This window comes from Anolis carolinensis, chromosome 3 (genome assembly GCF_035594765.1).
Source record: "Anolis carolinensis isolate JA03-04 chromosome 3, rAnoCar3.1.pri, whole genome shotgun sequence".
NCBI lineage: Eukaryota > Metazoa > Chordata > Lepidosauria > Squamata > Dactyloidae > Anolis > Anolis carolinensis.
In genome coordinates this window covers 234,792,686-234,807,391 of record NC_085843.1, presented here as the reverse complement: position 1 = coordinate 234,807,391, position 14,706 = coordinate 234,792,686, and the positions used below count along the sequence as shown (strand labels likewise).

Below are 14,706 nucleotides of genomic sequence, written 5' to 3'. Positions count from 1 at the left end.
GGGGCTCCCCTTTGCCTCGGTGGGAGCGGAGGTGTCCTCGGGCGTCTCTTCCGGAGGCGGCGCTGGTGAACGTCTTGGCCCGGGCCCCGGGGAAGGCTGGCCAGGGGCGTGCGCTCCATCCCTCCCTCCATCCCTCCCTCCCTGCTTCCCTCCCCCCCTCTTTCCCCCGCAGCCCCGAAGCCTTGGCGGGAGGGAGGGAGGGAGGGAGGGCGAGGGGAAGGGGAGGGGAGGGAAGGAGGGAGGGAGGGAGAAAAAGGCCGCGCGCCCCCACGCGCCCCACTCCGGACCATGAGCGTCCGGTGAGGGGCTGGGCGCGGTGAGGGAGTTGCTCTGCGGCCTGGGCCCAGCATGCCCTGCCCCGGCGCTGCCCCTCCCGGCGCCCTGGCCCTCTTGGCGCTGCTGGCCCACCTCGCCTTGCCCTCGCAGGCCGCGCACCGACGACCCCCCGCCCCCGCCGCCGCCGCCGCCGCCCCGGGAAGGACCCTCGTGCTCCTCGACGTCGGGCCCCGCAGCCCGCGCCGGGTCACCAGCGAGCGCTTCCTCTCGCTCCAGATCGACCCCGCCGTCCTGCACGACGGCTGGCTCGACTTCCTCAGGTGAGCAGCAGCAGGAGGAGGAGGAGGCGCCGAGGCCAAGAGGGGTAGGGGGGTAGGAGATGGGGCCTCACCTCAGGTGCAGAAGATGCCTTGCAGCATCCTCTCCTCGCCCCTCGGACCCCGGGATGGAGATGGTGGTGGTGGTGGTGGTGGGGGAGCCCCTTCAATGGAAGCTTCCGGCTCGGTGGGCACAGGAGCCTCCCTCCCTCCCTCCTCCCTCTCTCTCTCCCTTCTTGCTTTCCTTCCTTCCTTCCTGATTCCTTCCTCTGCCTTTCCAAATTCCTTCCTTCCTTCATCCTTCCCTCCTTCCTCCTTTCCTTCCTTCCTTCTTTCAGGGTTGTTGTATGTTTTCCGGGCTGTATGGCCATGTTCCAGAAGTATTCTCTCCTGACGTTTCGCCCACATCTTCCTTCTTCCTTCCTGATTCCATCCTAAATTCCTTCCTTCCCTTCCTTCTTCCCTTCCTCTTTCCTCTCTTCTTTCCTCACTTCCCTCCTTCTTTCCTTCCTTCCTTCCTTCTTCCTCCCTTCCTTCCTCTTTCCTTCCTTCTTTCCTCACTTCCTTCCTTCTTCCTCCCATCCTTCCTCTTTCCTTCCTTCCTTTCCCCTTCTTTTCTCCCTCCCTCCCTTCTTTCCTCCCTCCCTTCCTTCTTCCTCCCTCCCTTCCTTCTTTCCTCCCTTCTTTTCTCCCTCCCATCTTTCCTTCTCTTCCTTCTTTCCTCCCTTCCTTCCTCTTTTCTTCCTTTCTTCCTCCCTTTCCTCCTTCCTTCCTCACTACTTCCCCTATTTCTTCCCTTCTTTCCTCCCTCCCTTCCTCCTTTACTTCAATTCCTTCCCTTCCCCCCCTCTTCCTCCCTTTCTTTCTTCGTTCCTTCTCTTTCTTCCATCCATCCATCCCTAACTCCTCCGCCGTCCCTTCCTCCCTCCCTCTCTCTCTCTCTCTCTCTCTCCGCGCAGCTCCCGCCGCCTGGTGACCTTGGCCCGGGGCCTGGCGCCCGCCTTCCTCCGCTTCGCCGGCAAGAGGACCGACTTCCTCCAGTTCCAGAACGTGAAGAACCCGGCCAAGAGCCGCGGCGGACCCGGCCCCGACTACTACCTCAAGAACTACGAGGACGGTGAGCGCGCGGAGCGGGACTCCGAGGGACAGGGCGGGGGAGCGGGGGACGCGCCTCGGGTCGAATTACAAAGGGAGCCCGGCTGGGACCTCCGGCCGAGAGGAGGGCAGCGGGCTTTGGCGGGGAAAGGAAAGGAAGGGAAGGGAAGAGAAGGGAAGGCGGGGGCTTCTCTCCCAGCCAAGGATCCCAATCCCCGGAGGAGAGATAGGTGCGAACCTTGGGCTCCTGTCCCTCTCCCATTGGCAGAGTCCCCGCAAGTGACAAAGGGCACGTCTGCATCACATACGTGACTCCCCTCCCACTATTTTCAGCAGAATGGCACCGATGCCCACATCTATGGCAGGCATCCTCAGAGGCTGTGAGGTATATTCGAAACTAGGCAAGTGGGGTTTATATATCCGTGGAAGGTCCAAGGTGGGAGAAAGAACTCTTGTCTGTTGGAGGCAAGTACAAATGTTGTAATTAATCACCTTGATTAGCATTGAAAAACCTTGCAGACAAGAGTTATTTCTCTCACCCTGGACCTTCCACAGATATACAAACCTCACTAGCCTAGTTTCCAATATATCTCACAACCTCTGAGGATGCCTGCCATAGATGTGGACAAAACGTCAGGAGAGAATCATTTTGGAACATGGCTGTACAGCCCTGGCCATGAAGCCTTCGACAACACATTGAGGTGAAATCTTCTGAACAGGGGTACACATAGCAAAACAAATACCACAGGGATGTTAACCCTTCCCTATGCTATCCAATAAACTGGGACTTATTCTGAATGTGTGCGTTATCACTGATAGAATACTTGGGGGGGGGGGGCGGCAGAAAGATATATGTGGGTAAGAAGCATGTTGAGACTGGTTGTCAAGCATACATCAATTTTTTTTGTGTGAGTCTGTGTTGCAAGATAGGGAAAATAGGCTGGGTTTTTTTTGGAAACTGTCTTTTTGCCCCTGTGTTAGAGGGTTAGGGCTACATGGAAGGGCAGCCAAGAAGGTGACACAAAAAAGAAGGAAAGGTGACTTTGTTGAATAGCTCCCAGTGCCCACTTTAGTCCTACATTCTGCCTCTACAGTAACCAGACATGCCTGCTTCATGGTAGAGGCTGCCATATCCTTCGGTGTATCCATAACTGCCTGAAATTAGGAAAGTTTAGTTTTTAAGCTATCATTATGGCTAAAGCATTTATTAGTAATTTTAAGTCCTCTCTTCAGTTAGCTGCCATCATTATATGGCAGTTTTATGCTTTTTTGGGTAGCTAGTTCTTGTGTTCAGCTAAGGGGGGGATAAAAAGAAATACAAACTCATCCAGGAACAAATTAGAAAGAGTGGTTGAATAGTTACTTTTATTTAGACTGTAATTACGCAAAGCATACACACATATATACATAGCTACATTTAACAGTTTTTTAAAAATCCATACACATAAAACTTATGAAGTCACAAAGCTAGATCTGGCATAGTAATGACAGGACATCCCAAAATCTACCCTTTGGGCAAATTTATCTATTGGATTACTGTCATTTCACCTTAGACTCAATTACATCACATGCACAAAATATCTCGTATAATAGAACAGAGTTGAAATTAAAATTATAATATTTTAGGCATTTTTTGAATAGCACATTTTAATTGGTCTGAGCACTTTTGACTTATCTTTGCTGTCTCTAAATCTTAGTCTTTGAGGGTTTTTTCATTCAGAACCAAAGAGATATATGTTTGTGATGTTTTAAACACAAAAGAAGTCAATGGCATTCCTAGTTTTCCAGGAACGCAGTCCATTGCACGGGATAGGATTTTACGTATTAAGAAAGTTGTTGTTATGTGACTTCAAATCAATTCAGACATTCAACAAGGCGTTGTCTTTCTTTAAGGCTGAGAGGGTGCAATTTGGTCATACAATGGGTTTCCACGCCTGAGCAGTTATTTGAACTCTGGTTTCAAGAGTCCTAGCCTTCAACCATTCCAGTCACCCACTGGATGTGTTAGATGAGAACTCCCATCATACAATCATCATCGCCTATCTAGGCTAGCTAGACTGGAAACAAGGGGAGAAATGCAGATGTTCCTCTGCCTGTTTCCCTGATGTATAGTTAGTGCTTCAGTTTGTACAATGATTTCCTTAACAGGACTCCATTACTCTCCTGCTTGTATCATGATACTCCCTCATCCAACATTTTCACAGCCTTCTCTTGAATATAAACCAGGGACAACATTTTAATGTTACTCCCAACTAGAGTAGACCCATGGGAGGGATGTGTAAATCAATACATATATTCAAATGACTCAATGGATCTGCTGTAGCTGGTCCTTACAGTAGAGTTCAGAAGTAATTGCAGGAGAAAGGGAACTTCTCAAAATCATTCTGTACTTGAGACTGGTGATATAGTAGGAGAAATGCACAACAGGAGCAGAGAAGCGTTGACTGGGAAATTTTCTCCCTACACGGCTATAGAGAAGGAACGACATATTTCATAAACATTTAAGTCTTTACAGTTATCAGAAATTAATCCTGTTGATTACATAATTAAATCTGAGTCATTCCATATCAGAGGGAATTCCTGTCTGTTGAAAATTTTGATGTAAACTATCTAACGGTTTCCTTGGCTGAGGAATACCATTAATGACCAACCTTGCCAAAAGCCTGTACATATTTGGACAACAACATTGTCACGTTAAGTGCATTTAAAAGGACATTTGTCTGAGATAATGTAATAGCTGATATAAGCTCACTGATCTGGAATTAAGAGCCTTGCTATTAACAGTAATTGGTAATAAGATTTTTATTCATCTTGAGTCTACTCTGGGCACTGAACTGAGGAGTTTGTGCTTTATTGGGTAGAAGAAACAATTTTGACATAATCAATATTGATAGATTGTGGGAGAATAACTTTAGGATTGTCTTGTCATCCTGCCCTAGTAAGAAGGACTCTTGAGAAGACATTATATGAATGCTCTTTAGAAGATACCAGATGTATCTTCCAAAAATTGCTCCAGTTTAATATGCAAGATCCCATAACTTTTCTGAATGATTAGTGAGAATTATCCTTTCAAGAAACTATGCAATGCTCCCTGCCCAGTTTCATTATAATAATAATTCTTACTTTATAGATGGTCTGGATGGGAAAGAAGGATTATGTGAGATAATTTTTTTTATCATGATGCATTTATTAGGTCAACCAAAAGGTCCAAAACACATGCTATTTTTTTTTAAACTAACTGATTTGTTTATGTTGTAATGATAAAATTGCATGCAGGCAAAGAAGAGTGATAGCACTGGGGTCACAGCATTTACATTTTATTTGTAGATGTTATTTAGGAGGCATGAATAGCTAAAAGGTAAGGCTGTCACCTCCATGGCCATGAGGCGTATCAAACTATTTTGGTACCTGATGTCAAGATGTTGCTTTTCCAATCACTGTACAGAAGCTCATTGGGATAACCAATTACATCTTAATTAAGTTTTGGTAATATTTCATTCATTGTACTTGAGGGCAACAGGACATTTTAGAGTCTCCAAATTGGCTGTGTGGTGTATGGCAATTTTCTTTACCAGCTCTTGTTATACTGCAGATTTACTGTGGATTAATTATCATAAACTCATAAAATAATAGACCTGGAAGAGACCACATGGGCCATCTAATCCAACCCCGTGCCATGCAGGAAAAGCACAATCAAAGCACCCTCAACGGATGGCCATCTGGTCTCTGTTTAAAAGCCTCCAAGGCTTTCACCACACTCTGAATGCAAAAGAATAAAGAAAATTCTTAGTTTCACACTTCATGTCTATGAAGAAGCACTTCTGTATAAAACCTCCATACCGTATCTGCTCTGCATAAGGCTGCAATCCTATGCAATCCATCAAAGTTAGCCATGTTGACTTGTATAAAAATGTATACGCTCATTGTGGATGGTGTGGCCTTTAGCATGAATGAAATGGGAACCATAAATGAATATGAAAAGAGAATGCCATTGTTATTTCATACATGTTAAGACAGATAATCATGTCAAGAGATACTTCACTGTAGTATAGAATGGGAGTTGTGTGGCCCCTTAGATATTGTTGAACATCAGCTCCCAGCAGCCCTGGTCAGCATAGCCAATTGTGATGCATGCTGGGAGGTGCAGTTCAACAACAATTGTCAATCATACTTTCAGTCTTCAGTAGTGTGGTTTAGCAAAGGTAAAAGTTTTCCTTTGCTAGTCATGTCCGATTCTAGGGGTTGGTGCTCATCTCCATTTCTAAGCCAAAGAGCTGCCATTGTCCATAGACACCTCCAAGGTCATGTGGCCAGCATGACTGCATGGAGCGCTGTTACCTTCCCGCAGGAGCAGTACCTATTGATCTATTCACACTTGCATGTTTTCAAACTGCTAGTTTGGCAGAAGCTGAGACAAATAGCGGGAGCTCCCCCTGCTCCTTGGATTTGAACTACTGACCTTTCAGTCAGCAAGTTCAGCAGCTCAGTGGTTTACCTACTGCGCCACCGGGGGCTCCTAATCTATGGTTTAGAGCAGTGATTCCCAAAGTGGATGCTACTGCCCCCTGGTGGGTGCTGCAGTGATCCGGGGGGTGGTGATGACTAAAGGTGCATTTCCCATATGCATTAATACATATATATTTCTGTTTAATTGCGATTAAAATTTAAAAAAAATCCAGGGTGCTCTGAGTAATATTTTTTCTGGAAAGGGGGTGGTAGGCCAAATACGTTTGGGAACCACTGGTTTAGGTAAAGGTTTTCCCCTGATGTTAAGTCCAGTCATGACCGACTCTAGGGGTTGGTGCTCATCTCCATTTCTAAGCCGAAGAGCCAGCGTTGTCCGTAGACACCTCTAAAGTCATGTGGCCAGCATAACTGCATGGAGCACTGTTACCTTCCCGCTGGAACGGTACCTATTGATCTACCCACATTTGCATGTTTTCGAACTGCTAGGTTGGCAGGAGCTGGGGCTAACAGCGGGTGCTCATTCCGCTCCCAGGATTTGAACCTGGCACCTTTTGGTCCGCAAGTTCCAAAGAAAAGTAACATCACACACATACACCATAACTTCAGCCTTTCTTTGGCAACATGACCTAGGAGGCTGTTAGCTGAAGATTTTTCAATAAGTCATTAGTGAGGAACCCAGTTAATACCAGACAGAATCTAGTGGGTGTATCAACAGCAGAGGGGCTGCTCATGGATATCTTGTCTGCCTGGAAAGAAACTTCCATCTCCCGAGCTCCCCTTCCCCAGTCAGAGTCATTCTGAAGTGTAGAATTTAGTCAGCAGGGGTAACACAATCTGAAATTCTTTTTGAAGGCACAATCTCAATTTTACCCGTTAAAGTCCCTCTCTCTCTTCCCATATACTTCTGTATGTTCCTTCCTCCACTGTAAAGCGTTCTGTTGAGGCTGCTACTGTTCAAAAAATTAAAAGGATAAATTTCATCTGTAACATAAAGTTTCTTAAATCAAGAGCTGTGGTTGGTTCACACTAAACATTTGCAAAAATAAGTATTCACTCAGCCCAAAGGTCAGTATTTAAACAAGTTGTGGCAGGGAACTTACACTTATTAAATGTCTTCGCCCAGGTTTCTTTGCTGCTGAGTGACTGTGGCTTTTTGTTCCTTCATTTTTCCTCATGGTAATAAAGTTGAAATGTAGCAGCCCTTCAAAATGAAGTTTCTCATAGAAGTTGTAACCACAGGTCTTAACTTTTCATCACTTAAATGTGGAACAGAACCATTGCAAATGGGGGGAGGGAAGGGGGGAGGAGGGAGGGGACACATGTGGTGTGTATCAGTGATCAGTGTAAATCAGAAAGGTGTGGTGAGAGTTTTTTTCCTGCCCACAGGCCAAGCTTTCTGACTGGCTTCTATGTACATCTACAAACTGCAAACAAGACCTTTTTGTGAAGAGTCTTTAGTACACAGAATGATAAAAAGTTTCCCCATCCATTTTTTTCTTATTGATAATTGCATTTTTTCTTTCTTAAATATAACAAATGATAAACAATTAACTATAGACTTTTAATTGGGACTATAGTTCAAGTAAAAATTAAGCACATTAATTTAATTTCATTGAAATGTACTGTTAAGAGTCTAAGGTTACAGTATGGGAAGCAGATGAAATGTTCCATCAACATATGTAATTTCAGAATGTGATGCCAGTGAGGTGGGATTATTGTCTGTTTTGTGATGATGGTGTACCATTAGATGGCAGAGCTTCCTTCCTTGTGACGAATTGGGTTATTATGCCATGAGTTTCAGCAGATGCATGTTATGAGGAGATTTAGAACTAGCATAATCCGCTACTGCTTCAACAAAACGTCTTCTGAGTGTGTTTGAATATCTTCCTGTTCCCCTTCATTTTATAGCAGTCTGTCTGTCTGTCTGTCTGTCTGTCCGTCCGTCCTATCCATCCAGTCTTTCTTCTGACATGAAATTCAAGGTAGCATATAACAAGCTAAACACTAAGAAAGCTAAAAGCATGCTGATGAAAACACAATTAATTTTTTCCAACAAAAAGTACCTCACTTAGGTAGTTACCAGTTCACTGATATTTCTATTTTCAACAATATTTGACCATTTAGACGGCACACCAGGCTTAATCTTGCAAAAAGCACTCCAAGCCTAGTAGGAAAGATGGGCTAATTGATAAACATGGTCCTTCGAAGAAATTAAATATAATTGGGCACTCACTGCAGATGACTACAGGATAATTAATTGCTTTGTATTACCAGATCATCCTATTTATCAAGCCCAGTGTATTGTTTCTGATAGTGATATTTGCTAGAGAATACGTCTAAGGAAATCTCTAAAGATTTATCTAGATGTAATAGTTGTCTTGTAGTTCATCTTTAGGTTTTGACTATTTAAAATAGCTGCACATGCCCCTTTAAGTCAATTTGAGGGGATCATATGAACCCTTTGTCCCATTGTTATTCTGGTAAATATCTCACCACATTATCATAAATTGAGTAAAAGTAAGTAACTGCAAGAAGGAAAGATAAATGATCTGCTTTGCTTAAAGTGTGGCAAGATAAAATCTGGGAATATCTGGTTATAACCCCAGCAGAAAACTAATACTAAATTTAAGATGTTCATACAAATGGCCACACAGATTTTGGTATATTAACTTCTTAGTGAAAGAAGGATATGATTTTATTAAACTTCTCATTGCCAGTGTAGATCCTTCATTTTATTACTATGTAATTACTTTTTTGTGTGTGGCCCTAAGCTGTAATTGAAAGCCTGCTTTATATGAATGTATACAGTGTTCCCTCACTTACTGCTGGAGTTAGGTTCCAGGACCACCCGCAATAAGTGAAAATCCGCGAAGTAGGGACACTATATTTATTTTAATATGTATACATTATTTTAGTAGTTCTACACTATTTGAAGTCTTTATCAACCAATCGTGTGTTGATAAACCACCTCCTTCTCCTCCTGTTGCCGTTTCAGCTCCTTTTCTCTCCCTTTGGCTTCTCCTTCCTCCCTTCCTTAGGCTGTAAATTGTAATTTTTTATTATTTATAATAGCCTTTTAGAGTTTATTGAAAAACCACGAAACAGCGAATCCGCGAAAAGTGAACCGCGAAGTAGGGAACACTGTATGCAATGTTTAAATAGATTTTTAAGACTTCTGATTAATCCAGAAAGATATCACAATTATCTACATGGTAATTTTTTAAAAATTTATAAATACAATGCACGTCAGAGACAATCTTACAAGTATTCCCCTCTACTCTTACATTGGTAGGAACACTTCTGTGGTACTCGCAACTATATGTGTGTGTTAGTCTTCGGAACTATTTTATATAGGGAATTGGTTCAAGCCTCATTTGAACAATTGGCTAAACACATTCAGATGGGTAGTCCTAGACAAGTTGCTTTAACATTTGCCAGATTGCATTCACTTTTTGACTTTTAAGTATATGTGGTCTGTCCCAAAAATAATGAGAATGATTTAAAAGATTTTTTAATTGATCACAAATGCAATTACAGCGCATTGTCTTGATAATAGCCTCCCTATGATCACATACAGCGATCCCAGCATTGCTGCCATTCTTCATTGCAGTGGAGGAAGTCTTCATTTGAGATGTTATTCACAGCCCTTGTTGCAGCTGCATGGATGTTTTCAACTGTCCCAAAATAATGTTCTTTGAGATGGGTTTTGAGCTTGGGGAAAGAAATCACACAAAGTCCAGTCAGGGCTGTATGATGGGTTGGAAATTGTTCAGCCTTTGCATGAGCCACATTGTCCTCAGTTCATCATTTTGAGACAGTTGAAAAAATTCAGGTAGCTGTGATGAGGGCTTTGAACAACATCTCAGGCAAAGACTTCCTTCACTGCTATGAAGAGTGGCAGCAACCTTGGAATCACGGTATTCGATCACAAGGAGTCTATTCTGAAGGGGAATAAACTTTAATTGCATGTAGGTTCAATAAAAAATAATAATTAATTCATTCTCATTATTTGGGAACAGACTGCATATATAACTTAAAGTAGCTAGTTGTCAGCATTTCTCTCACTTTTTTATTTACTGTAGCCTTTTAATGAGCATTTGCAGACTAATTTTGTAAGGAATATGCTTCTTGGACCATAGGAAGTAAACAAGGCTATAACCATTTTTAAAGCCAGTAGCACGTGCCACCACACAAAATGAGTTCACTCTGTAACACTGTGGTGGATTGTGCTTATTAGGGTCTATATTGCTATCTGAATCTGGTTGAAGTTCTGCTTGGGAGATCCGAAGTGAAAGGCACAATTAGTTCATGTCTAGTTTATTTTGCATTAAAAGTATACAAACAAAAATACCATTTTTATCGAGCTGTTGATATATGTCTCCTGTAAATCTATGTCTCGGGTTGTATGAATGCAACTGTTTTCAATGGAGCAGCCCTAATCCCATTTCCTATCCAGAAATGAGGAACATTGTATAGCAATGAAATTACTAGATTCCTAACTTTTATAAAAATCTTTATCCATGATAATCGTCATTAGGGCATTAGCAACTGTGTTTGCGGAGGGGGTGGGAGTGTTACTGAGCCAGCTCTGAGCTAAATACACATTTCTAACCTATCTAGCTTGGTAGTATTTCCTCTATCGTTCAGTAGCTGTTGAGAGGCTCAGAAATTTCCTTCAGTTTGTCATTGGGATACAGTCCCTTCAAGTTCCAGCTCAGCATGCATATTCCAGGTGGCTTTACAGAATGAGACAAATCAAGTTCAAAGTGATATTTTATCTAAAGCTTTTGTAAATCACCTTGAAAATGGTTCATTGAATGATACATATCAGATATATACTATGCTGTGGACAAGAATAAACACTGTCCACTAAGCTCCAATAACCTTCCTAACCAGCAGAGGGAAACACTGTATACTTAACTTTGTAAGGAAGAAGGCTGGAGAGCATACAGATGGACTTGGCTTTGGTTCTGGTGACTCCACCCTTTATGCCACAGCCCTAGGAGCATCACCCATCTCTAGCAGGAAGAGAGTACTAATTCATGTGAAATCAAAACCCATTTCCTGAAGAATGGGGTGGGGTGGGGGTTAAATCTAAAATGTAGAGTCTTTATGCTCTGGCACATTGGTGACAAACTTTGATAAAGGAGTCCCAAGAAATATACATGCAGACTTTAATGAAGTTCTGGTGGTAGAAAAAGCAAATCAACAAACTATAAGGAATGGTTTATTTGTGGAGCTTGTTTCCAAAAGGTACCAAATCCATCTGAACAAATTTTAGAGGAATTTAAAAAATAAACATGCTGAGGATATGCGTTATTTTGCTATAAAATGAAATTTTCCAAGCCCTGTACCAAAGTGATTTGATACAATTTGATAGTTTTGATCTGTACATAATATTATACTCCTAGCCAACAATGTGATGCCACCAATAACCCATTCTTCAATTTTTGTGGGGTTGGTACCTTTTGGAAACAAACTCCATATTTGAATGTGCCTCATCAAACTATTGTTTCTGAATCAAAGCTCTGACAAAATTCAGTCACATAACCCAAGGAGGTCTGGCTTGCAGTATTATGTGGAATCTTCCTTTGCATATTACCATGCTAGTCGGAATCATTGCCAGATAAAATACCAGCTGCTAGTTTCTCCACAATACAGAATACATATGTTGAATGCAACATATGCCAAAATAGGGCATGTTATGCCCTATTTTTACATATTTGGATTGGGAAACAACAAGTATGTTTCTTTTTACATATTAATATCTCTTCTCCCCACTGCCTTGCTAATAAAGAACTGATAAAAAACTAAGATCTGAAATCTGCAGTGAAATCTGTCCTGGGATTTTTGTTACCTGAAAGACAACAACAAATACTTTATCCACAAATTCAAGGTGTGGAGTATCCTAGAATGGTCAACTCGTGTTGGCACTTGAATGTGAAATCTGACAAATACCTCTCGGTCACCTAACATTCAAAATAAAATAATATTAAATAGCTAATACTACTCTTTCACAACACCTCAATTTTTTTGGCTGCCTCACTTTGCTAAATGTAGGGATATTAAAACCTCTAATGATGATTGCTTGTGCGATTACTTTTAACATTTTTCTGCTATTGACACGAAAGAAATAATTTGCTACTTCCTAAGGATGAATGAACAAAATTCTACACTTTGCACACATTTTCACAGTATGAAAATATGTCTAATCAAAGACATTTCCAACTCCATTTGGTGGCTTAGCAAGTGTTCTACTTTACGTGTTTACCTATAGTGTACACCCTCCTGTCCAAAGAAACTGGCCCAAATAGGGAACCATTCATGCAAAACTGAAACCATGAAAAAACTAAATATTAGCAGTGAGGAAAACAAGAATGAGAGATGAAGAAGGGAAGCAATTTCTCCACCCCTTCACTTTTCTACTTTATATTCACATGAATCTTTGATATTGGGTTGCTGTGAGTTTTTTGGGCTGTATGGCCATGTTACAGCAATATTCTCTCCTAACATTTTACCTGCATACAGCCCAAAAAAACTCACAGCAACCCAGTGATTCTGGCCATGAAAGCCTTTGACAACACAATCCTTGATATTATGTAGTACAGTGATATCTTGCCTTAAGACCTGAAGTCGTTCCGTGACTGTGTTCTTAAGTCAAAACATTCTTATCTCAAAGCAGTTGAAATGTATTAAAATGCTATTAATCTGTTCCGACCCCCCCCCCCCAATCCACCCCAATTTTGTTATGTGTTTTTACATAAGAAGATGTACTTTATAAATAATAAATAATGTATAAAATGTTCAGAGATAGGTAGTGCTTGGTTCCATCCAGCCACTGTGGCAAGGAAGCACATTTCAGGAAGCAAAATGTGTGTTGGCCAGTGTACAGCAAGGCAAAACAGCATCATTTTCTCCATACTGTAATTCCAGTCTCTCTCTCCTTCACCCTCTTGCCCTTTCTCTCTTCTTAAAGCAAAACATACAGCACTCACTGTTTAGGCAGAGGCTCTGATGAACTAGGGTGGATCTCTGGAGTGGAATATCTGCATTTGGAGTGAGGATTTGTAAGTTAAAATATACTTATGTTAAGACATTTTATGTAGAGATTCTACTGTATTGCATTTGCACATAGTTTGTTCTAGTTTTATACTAAGCTGTACCCCACATTTTGGCTGCCGTCCCAAGAATATATAATTGGGAGCAAGGCCTACTGAAATTGGTGCAATATATGCGTGTGAGTATTTTTGCAGCATATCTGGAAGAATGAAAGTCATAGATGCCAGCCTTCCCCACTGTGGTGTCCTCTTAATGTTTTGGTGTAAAACTCCCATCAACTCTGACTATTGGCTGGAAGCTATAGGGTTGCAATCCCAGACTTTGGAAGAGAGAACATAGAAGTCTGATCTAGTGTTTGATGTATAGTCTTTGTATTGTATATCCTTTTAAGGTGATTCAAAAGGAAAAAAGGAAGAAATATAGTCACTTACATTATGACCTAAAAGAAGGTCAAGTGCCATCTTTCACACCAGTCACTTGAGACAATTCCAAAGGCTTCACTAGGCAAACACTGCCTATTTTGGGTTCTTATCTCTGGATTATTTTTAGTATGAAGCTGCTCTGTTAGCATGTCAAAAGAAATGGCAGAGTGAAGAAATCCACAAAGAAGCTGAAACATAGTACGAGTCAACATTGCTGTCTTTTAAAAGGCTACAGGAGGATAGGAAATAAACAGCATTTTTATGGGCAAGATAAATTTGAATGATTTTGTGCAGAAAATGTTTTATTGTACATTATTAATTCGGTTTTCTGTACTTTTTAGTTTGTCCAGAAAAAATACATGTACCAGAAGAAATACATCTTCCTACCCCAATCCACCCAATTAGCAATCTCTCATTATGGTAGTTAGCATAAATCCCCTTGGGGGTACCATGCATACCTTATCTGATTTTCTGCCAGGGCCCAGCTATTTCAGCCACTGAATGCTTTAAAAAAACCTTAGCCAGGGAGATGAGAGAAATTGTAGAAGCCATTTTAATGGCCATGACCTTTTTAACTAGCTATTTTCAGAGTTTTACAGCTTTCCATTTACTGGCTCTTTTCTGATGACCAAGAGACAGGGGGTTTGATCCCTGCAGGACATCTCACTTTCCAGTGTTGCCCTGCCTCACTTATTTCCATAAGTAGGGAAAGGGCTTTTAAAAAAGTAAAGCGGAAGGTGTCATTAAAGTTTCTTTGGAAATTCATTCAGTATTAGTCGGAATACTTTAAATAAAGCCCTTCAAACTGATCTTTGCTTGTTGCTATGTAGTGGGTGTTCTAACTCCTGGGAAATGTTTGCTCAGGTCTGTAAGTCAAACAAAGGAATGCAAGACATACCCCCTAGAGAGAGCAGACTCACACTCCTTTCTGTCTCAGGCTGACTGAGTGTTTTTCTGTCCTGTGGTACTAGTCTGGAGAAAGTTGATGAACATGGTATGGGGTTGCAACTGGAATTTCTCCTCTTGGTACAAAGGGTGTTTTCAGCTGGAAAATTCCATGGGATACTTTG

General features: G+C 41.9%; 1 protein-coding gene across 2 annotated transcripts in view; it reads left to right on the top strand.

The window, feature by feature from the left end:
- The first annotated feature begins 234 nt into the window (after positions 1–234).
- Positions 235–14,706, top strand: part of hpse2 (heparanase 2 (inactive)) — a 180,450-nt gene continuing 165,978 nt past the window's right edge. For both annotated transcript variants that reach the window (XM_016992159.2, XM_003218456.4), the window contains exons 1-2: positions 235–596; positions 1,553–1,710. In XM_016992159.2, coding sequence (XP_016847648.2) covers positions 349–596; positions 1,553–1,710 — 406 coding nt within the window. In that variant the 5' untranslated portion in view covers positions 235–348. The remainder of the gene's footprint in view (positions 597–1,552; positions 1,711–14,706) is intronic.